The 9,203-nt window shown below is 41.6% G+C and overlaps 1 protein-coding gene across 5 annotated transcripts in view; it reads right to left on the bottom strand.

Moving 5' to 3' along the window:
- Window positions 1-3,407: 3,407 nt before the first annotated feature.
- Window positions 3,408-9,203, bottom strand: part of LOC115658255 (cystathionine beta-synthase-like) — a 65,580-nt gene continuing 59,784 nt past the window's right edge. For all 5 annotated transcript variants that reach the window (XM_030576833.1, XM_030576867.1, XM_030576859.1 and 2 more), the window contains 2 exons: window positions 8,381-8,465; window positions 3,408-7,061 (listed from right to left, as the gene is read on the bottom strand). In XM_030576833.1, coding sequence (XP_030432693.1) covers window positions 6,952-7,061; window positions 8,381-8,465 — 195 coding nt within the window. In that variant the 3' untranslated portion in view covers window positions 3,408-6,951. The remainder of the gene's footprint in view (window positions 7,062-8,380; window positions 8,466-9,203) is intronic.

Raw genomic sequence — 9,203 nt, 5'->3', positions numbered from 1 at the left:
ACTGCTTGCCCAAATGATCACATGTGGCTGGGGCTGGATTCTCAGTCTCTTTGTTATCGAGGTAGGAGTAATAAAGGGCTGTTATCCTTGTTGTGTGAACTGAGGGCAGCAGAACTGTACCTGTTATACCCCAATGGAGGGACTTACCCTCAACTGAATGACACTCGCTAGGCAGGGGACATGGGTTCCAAAGCCCAATGAGTTGAGAGGGAGGTTATTTATGGTCCTTGACATCATTTGACCCTATCTCTATCCACAGTATAATAAAAGAGCCAATTTAGATTCAATTGAGAGTACTGTTATGTGCTGTGGAGCTGAAATCTCTGATAGGTCTAATACTTAGACCTAGCTATTTTGGGATAGTGCACACTGGGCACTTTCTTGCACCAGAAACACCAGCAGCGAGGTGCTCACCCTGCCACCCACTAACAGCTGAGAGCTATGTTAAATGGTGGGCCCCGAAGATGTCTTGGTGAGTGGGTGGCTAGTGGAGCAGCAAGGCAGCTGGTGGAACAGCATGGCAAGTGGCCAGCAGGGCAGCTAGTGGAGAGGTGTGGCAAGTGAGCAAGTGTCCAAGCAGCAGAGCATGTAAGGTGCCTCCTTACTTCTCCCCCCTCTTCCACCCAGGGTGGGAGGTGAACTTTATGGATGAGCCTCTGAACTCTGGGGCTGTACTGACCAAGGACAGCAACCATGAGTGCAGCGAAGGGACAGACATGTTAAAGGGACTTTTGGGTTGCTGGACTTAAGAACCTGAGGGGAAAAGGACACTGCCCAATTTACTTGGGAGTGGGTCTTTTGCTCAGGGTTTATGTTTATGAACCTAGTTGCAGTGTTTTCTCAAATTAATGCTGAGTTACTCCCCTCATTTAAGTTTTTGCTACACTCGGACTCTGAGCTTGCAAGAAGGGAAGTATTGCCTGTTAAAGGCACTCAGGGGTGGTGTGTAATTGTCCCAGGTCACTGGCTGGGGGCTTGAGCTGGTTTTGCATTATATTGTTGAAGAGGAACCCCCTACATACTGAATCTGGCCCTCATTGCTGCCAACTCTGAATGGCAGAAGGGTTACATGTTGTTTATTCACAAACAGGAGTGCGTGCCTTATGTAATTATTCCCTTTAAAACTAGCCCTCAGGCTACTGAATGTACAGCTAAGACACTAACCGGGGGCAGAAAGAACAGTCACTTACCTCAGCTGGTGACTCTTCAAGATGTTCTGTCCAGGTGGCGCATGCCTGCGAGATCAGAATCTATGACCATTGGGCTGCGCCTGTGTCCTGTATGTCCTTGTGTCCCCCAAATTGAGGGCATGTAGGGCAGAGCAGCGCCAACTGCCTCGTTTTCCTTGCTAATTTCATCATTGCCAAACCCACAGGTTCGAAGATCCCTAGCCAGACCCCCAAAATCCCGAGTTGTTTTAAAAATACAATATTGTAGATTTTTTTTTTGGTCTGCCTCTATTTTTGAGCTCCCCCACCCATCCCCCGAGTGTGTATGTGTGACTTTCAGCTTTTGCCACCTAGGGGTGATAGAAACTGGCATCGCCACCAGCAACAGGACTTTTTTCTAAAAGGGAACGTATTGCTTATGAAAGGTCGTTTTGTGGACTGAAGTCCTCTATTCACAGAAGGGGTTCAGCAGAGATTGTACCATGCAAGTTTCTTCAGGGGGAGCACCTCTAGGGATGAGGAGGGTTCAATCATGTATCAACCCCAGATGTACCTGCCTGTTTTGCAAAGACAGGGGATTCCTCCCTTCCACCATGTCTCCCATTGGTGTCACTTCCTCTTACCAAAAGAAGTCCCTTTTTCTGACCAGTCACCCACAGCAGCTGCCTTTAGAACCAAAGGGTACCCTTGATTCCTTTGCTCTAGCTGCATAGTGCTTCAAGAAGCAAACATACAAAAGGATTTGGGGGCATGTTTGGAACTGCTGCACACGAGTGAACAGAAATAGGAAACCTTTTAAGGAGTGGGGTGAGGAAGCAAGTGGATAGAAACTGCAAGCTGAACAAGAATTTGGGGAATGATCAGACACACTCTTTTGCTGCTCCACTGAAAGTGGCACCATAGGCAGACAGCTTTAGCCTATGGCTAAGACTGCCCTGTTCCCCATGCCCAGTTAGCCATTGGCCTCTCTGCTGTGGCCACCACTAACGCTGCATCATTGCAATAGTGAGCTTGCAAGCAACACCTGTCCACTAGATATTGGACTGAAATGATCAGAATTCATTTTCTATATGCTACCAAACATATTTGATGGAAGTCATTTGCAGTCACTACCTAGGTGGGCTATATTTCAGCCAGTAATCTAGGAGGTATGCAGGGGGTCTTCTGCTTTATTACCCATCCACTGAGCAATCCAGGGCCTCCTGTCCAAAAATGACTTTTAGACTGGGTCACTGATCAACACCTCAAATGACAAACTTAAAAAAACACTAAGTCACAAAATGTTAGAGCAGATGTTACACTGTGACTTCTATTGTAAGTGGGCTATAGTCACTCCTTTCCTGCAAAATTCTCCCATTGGGCTGAAACATTCCAAAAAGAATGGGAAAAAAAGAACACAATCTAATCTTCTGATTGATACCAAAAATGGAGTTTTGGAGGAAAAATCTGTCCAGCTTTACTGATGGAGGCTGGGGGGGCATTCCGTATATAATTTCTCTGCTTTAAAAAAAAATCAAGATCTTCATACACATAGATCTAAAAGACTTGAGCTTTCAAACTTCACAGGTAGCTAGTTCGCAGTGAAGAGCTGTTGCCGTGCAAATTATAACTTATTTTTTCTAGGAGATTAAATATTTACTTTTGTGCATGGCAAATAAACCATTTCTACTCTGGTTTAAGATGAGCAATTAAGTGAGACGCTATGTAACTGTGCAAAACACACAAACAAGTAATTTCATAACAATGCAGATCGCATTTTCCCTCTTTCCTGGCAGCTTATTTTTTAAAAAAGAATGAAAATTAAAAACTAAAGTTTTGTTAATGCACCATTAACATTGTGAGTTTACTGTACAACCAAAAAAGACACCAAGTTCTCACAGCAATGCTAACTGATCCATACTGTTCCTATTTATTCATGAATGCAAATATCAGTCCAATTAGTAATCAATACTGGCTTGCAATGTGGGTAAGTAAACATTGCAGTAAACACTTCAGCATTCGCCTTTTATGTTCTGTTATGAAACATAGGGCAGATAAAACATGGCTCCCTGCCAGGATCCTCACATATGCCCAGCTCCTTCCAGAGAGATGAAAAACGGTAGATAACGTTACAGCCAACCAGTTGGAATTGGGTGGTGCCTTGTAACTGATGGAAATTTCCACAACAGATCTATAGTCAAAGGTACTTTCAATTTGGACTGCAAACAGCAAAATTAAAAATAAACCCAACCATTTAAAGTCACTCAAGTAGCTTTTATTGAACTCTTTATAACGTACATTGAACTTTTGTGCAATAAATACAGCACATTGTATTGAATGATTTTTTCCCTTTAAAACATAAAAGACTTCCCTTAATCACTGTAGAGTGGCTTACACGTTGACATTAAACAGTAAGAAAGAGCTGAATGAAGTCTGCAATGGCTACTGTCATTTAAACCAGCGTGTATTACTTGCTGCATGAAGCTCAGTATTGCAATCTATAGGTTACGACAGCATGCAGTGATGAACTGTGTGAATTAGATTAAGTTTGTTAATTGGGAGCAACAGAATTACCTGGAATTCTAGAGAGACAAGGTGAGAGAGAGAGAGTGTCTTTTATTGGACCAGAAGCTTTCAAGTTACATGAAGGTCTGTGTGGCTCAAATGCTTCTCTCTCTCATCAGCAGAAGTCAGTCCATACAGGATATTACCTCACCACCTTGTCTATCTAATATCCTGGGACCAACATGGCTGCAACTGTACTACATACATGGAGTTCTGGAGTCAGCCACAGATATGGCATGGGTGGAAAGAAGGACTTTAAAGTTCTCTCTAAATCCTTATCTGACATGGGTGAAGTTACAAGGAAACCTTGCAAAGATGAATTACACAGATTTAGTTGAAAAATTCCCTTCATATAAGAAAACGCTAATGTTTTTACAGAGTCACTAGTAAACCAAAAGGGATGAAATTTAAAGAGAAAGACATACAAATGCAATGCAACATTTAAACAAATATCCCTGTGCAAAGTAGTTTTAAGTAAGGTGGCCAGCATCTGTTTACAATAAGCTAAATTATATGGAGGGCACAGACATACACCAGTAAAAATATTTCCAAAGCTTGAATAGAACTAAGACTTGAGTTTAACACACACAAACGCACTTCCCTGCCAGCCTTATTTGGTCTTCACAGCACAGTAAATAGAAAGATTTTTAGGCAATCCCAACCTCCAGTTTGAGAACTGCTGCCATAGAGTACACAGAGAGCTTTGAACAAACCACTGCATTTGATGGTTTTTTGTCCAAGTCATTTCAGCACTGGGACGATTCTGTCAGATGCAACTGTCTATTAGATTCCCTTCCACTGGTATTGTTGGTGGGGAAGGGGGCAGCGTGTCTATTTCATTGCTGCACTGTATTAATTACTTTTGTCTACATTTCTCTTTCTAGCTCTGTTCTGCCTCTTTCTTGGCATTCTCCGAGTTCCTGACAGTGACAGTTCCATCGATTTATTTAGTTAGAGAATTACTTAAATCAGTCCAGGACCAAGAGGAAGGGAGCATTTCTTTAATGCTATCTAAGCTATGGCTTGCAGCTGCTCACTGGCTCCAAGCAACAGGAAGAGTTTTTAAGTCTTTCAGACACTTGGTGTAACTTCTGTTATAAAACAGTAACTTGAGGGAACTCCTGGTGTTGAGGTAATCATACCCTGGGTTGAACAAGCTTAGAGGCCAAAAGCAGAAGCATTTAGTAGCCATGGACATGGCATTAAAAAGTTAACATGAGCCGCCTAAAGTTATGATGAAAATTTTTAATCAACTTAAGAGTAAAGAGAAAAAGCCACAAAACAAAATAGAGAGACTGTCACAATACAGAAGGTAAAGAAACCTCCAAAGCCAGCCTTAACTCTCACCTCCCATCAACATTCATTTCTCTCCTCTCCACACCAGCCAGGCTGCTGTCCCCAGAAAACAGTGTGTTCAAAACTGAATTGGGAGGGAGGGGCTGCAGATTTTCAAACTGTAAAGCAAATGTGACAGCATTTGTGGGGCTAAGAGACCCGCTCACCTGCAGAGATTGAAGGAAGGAGGGAAATGAAAATGAAAATGAAGATGGGGATGGGTGGGTGGGTGGGTGGGTGTGTGTGTGTGTGAGAAAAAATCCTCTTTTAGTTGATTGACAGCTGCAGATTCTTTGGGAGTTTTTGTCTGGCTTTTTGTGTTAAACTGGAATTTTTCTGCTTCAGCTAAAGGGAGTGAGAAGCCGAGACAGTCTCTCTGTGCTGGCAGAGAGCTTTATTGTGGCAAATAACCTATCAGAGGAGGATCACAGCAGTCATAATAGATATAGGAAATCGATTCCCCCCATCCCCCATCACTGTAGAGTTATTAGATAAACCACTGCAGAGTGGCTGAGAGCTGCTATTAGCCAGTGTACATGGTTAGGTGAACTGAACAGTTTGAGAAAGGGCCACACTAAACTAATGCAAGTCAGACACAAATGAGACTCCAGAAACCTCTGTAGCTAAAAGAAATCCAGAGTTACATGTAGCTAACTGCACAGCATCCCCTCTGACTGGCTCATCCAATGCCATTGCAGTGGGTCACTGGTAAGTTTGGTCACAGTGTGTTCAGTACACTCGTTAATTATGGGCCAAATTCTGCCCTCTCATACCTATGCAGCCCTATTGCCTGTAGTCCAGTTATATATTTCTAATGCAGGGCAGGATTTTGTCCTATATGTGTTTATGTTTTGTTATACATCACAGAAGCTCGTGTTTCTTCCCTGCAGTGACATCTAGAGTTCAGAAGCACTTGAGGAGCCAGGGGGCTGCAATGAAAGGATCTTACAGGGCCTCCCCTTGCTCCTGACTGGAGAGAATTACATTATATGACCTACGTGTAGGCAAAAGAACTTCAGTTTGAGGTAGAAGGTCAATCTTAGATAAAAGTTTTCAGGGAAATGCGCTGCCTTCTTGTTGTGCATGAAACACACCATAACCAGAAAGAATTCGCTCTTTAGAGAGCTTGATCTGATTTTGATTTGTTGTTGTTTATGCCTGTGCTTATTCATCCAGGTAAAAATAAATGATATAAGCTGTCTCTTCGCTAATAAAAAGGTGTGTCTTTTACAGTAAGATGACTCTCTTGTGTTAGCTACCTTACTGCAATACTTCAGTTAAGACAAGGCAAGTGATAACTCTGACTCAAAACAACTGCTGGAGGTAAACCCCTGTAGCTGGAGTCCAGCATTTACCTCAACCCTGTTTCAAGTTAACGATCTCATTGTGAAAAGATACACAAATGTTTTACAAGGGAAGGCATACCCATATTGTCACCAAATCCAGTGTCTTGGACTCATTCTATGTCAATGAGCAACACTCAGTCTCACAGACAATCTTCCTAGATTGTTCTTGCCTCAGCTGCCAACACAATGGCTTGGCTGTGGCTGTTCAGTTTATTACCTTCAGTTACGTGTTAACAGTGTTTTAGACTTTAAGCACAATCAGTAAGGTCTAACATTTGTTTTTTATATGAATTCTATGCAGATCAACCAATTTCAGGAGGCTGAGAACTAACAATCCCGAAAAGCTCTGCAACGTTTAGATGTGCTGTTACATCACAGCAGTCAGGATGATCCCACTGTGTTTATTTTTAGAATGTTAAAAACAAAAAACAGGAGATAGAAAATTCTAACGGAGAGAGAGAGAGACAGAGAGAGACACACACACACATAGACACCCGATTCTTTCTAGAGACTGCAAAATGCCACAGAAGATGTTGCAAACAGAGTGATCCTTGAACTTAAGTGGCCCTTCTTTCCCGCTCCCGCGCAGTCACAAAGTTAAGCAAGTCAATGGCTGTAACAACGCCAAACACCATCTGTCTCTTACTGGAGGAGCCGTCACTGTGATCTACAGAAAAAACACAAGAAGATTTTTTCTACCTTTGCCGGCTCAAACCAAATACACACTCAATTTTTATACTACTGCTTTCTAAAACTAGAAGCCAACTATGACTCCAAAATACCAGAGGCCTGCAGGTATGGTTAGGAAGCCAACCTACCCAACTGATTATACATTCAGATGAAGGTAAGCTGCCACTCTTATTGACAGTACTCCAGGAATTACTGAAATGAAAATCTTTGCTAAATTTACTCAGAAGGTTGCAAAGGAAGCTAAATAGTCATGGGAAGAGAGGTAAAATTTCTGTCACGGATCAGGAACTAGTTGCGTTTTCAACATGGAAGACGTTAGCCATGTAAGTGCCTCACAGTGCTGTACTAGGAGACTTAGTACTTAGTATTATTTGAATGATCTAGAAATGGGGTGAGCAGTGAAGAGGCAACATTTGCAAAAGACAACTGTTTAGGTTAGTGAAGTCTAGAGGGGCTTGTGAGTCACTTCAGAGGGACCTAACAAAGCAAACAAATGGGTAACACACGAACAGGTGAAATTCTGTATAGAAAAATGCAAGGTAATGCACAATGGAGAGAACAAATTTGAATGACTCTGATGCTATGATGTGTTCTACACAACTGTAAGCACCCACAAAAAAAGCTAGTTGTCAATCATTTTCTCAATGCAAAATGGTGCATTGTCACAATGCTCATAGATTCTTAGACTAGAAAGCCAGATGGGACTATTGTGATCATGTAGTCTAACCTCCTGAATAACACAGGCCACAGGACTTCCTTGAATTAATTCCTGTTTGAACTAGAGCAATGTTCTAGGAAAACATCCACTCTTGATTTAAGAACTTCCAGTGATGTGAATTCTACCACAACTCTTGGTAAGTTTGTTATAAATGTGCACTTTTTTCCTGGTCTGAATTTGTCTAGCTTCAACTTCCAACTACTGGAACTTGTTATAAAACTTTGTCTACTAGCTGGAAGAACCCTCTTATCTAATTTCCGTTCCCCACGTGGATACTTATAGATTGTGATCGAGTCACCCCTTAACTTACTCTTTGTTAAGCTAAGCAGACTGAGCTTCTTGAATCTCACTATAAAGAATGTTTCTAATCATTTCATCGTTCGCGTGGTCCAGTGTTGGTAATGGTCTTATACAGGAATACCTACATGGGGAAGGTGGGTAAACCAGAGGCCTCAACCAACTCTTGCCACACAATATCTAATGCCTTAAATATAACAGCTCACAGTGTCATTTGGTACTATTTATATATACACCCCCCCATACACTACCTTTTACAAGGTGTGTTATGTTATACTCACACTGAATCTGTTCATGTACAACTAGAGCAAAGTGGTCTATTTCCAGGATATGCGAAAGTTTCCCCAAGCTGTCTTTCAGATGAATCTAAAGAGAGAGAGAGAGAGTTACCAAACTTAAAAGCAAAGTGTCCTGTAATAACAAAAGTTCAACAACCCCTGCCCCCCACCATCTTAGAGACCGTTAAAATTACAATAAATTAGCACTTGCATAGCATTGTTTGTGTTCCAAGTGCTGTACAGTACAACTACTACTTAATGAATCCACATCCCACTGAGTTCTTGGGGTTTGTTAAATGCTGTGGTTTTTGGAAAAAAAGCTGGACAAAAAGAAAAAAAGAAAAAATATTAAGGGGAAATAGCACCTGAAATTTTCATTTTGACACACGTACACAAAAAAATAAAAGATAGGAGATAGTTTTTTTAAAAAAACTAAGATAAAAATCGGTGTTCCATATGTCTAATGAAAGACTGTTGCTATGTAAACATGAGAATATACTCACCTGTACAACCCCAGAGGGAATGGATATGAGGGGGTAGGAAATCAGGCAAGTTGATTTGGAAAAAGGATGTTTTGGGGAGGGTAGCAGTGAGAAAAGCCAACCAAAAAAACCCCAAACCAAACTCAAGCTAACATACTACTCAGAAGCAACAAAGAACTCAGAATCAAGAATTTAATGAACCTGCTTAAATGATTATAAGGCTTTTCTTTTGCAACACAGAACATTTAAGCGCTAAAGACCAGACTTTTGAAAGGTATTTAGCCACCTAATTCCCATGGGAGTTACGTGACTAATACGTTTAAAAATTTGGCCCTTCAGGCTGA

This window comes from Gopherus evgoodei, chromosome 1 (assembly GCF_007399415.2).
Source record: "Gopherus evgoodei ecotype Sinaloan lineage chromosome 1, rGopEvg1_v1.p, whole genome shotgun sequence".
NCBI classification, from domain to species: Eukaryota; Metazoa; Chordata; order Testudines; family Testudinidae; genus Gopherus; species Gopherus evgoodei.
This window is presented reverse-complemented; position numbering and strand designations above follow the sequence as displayed.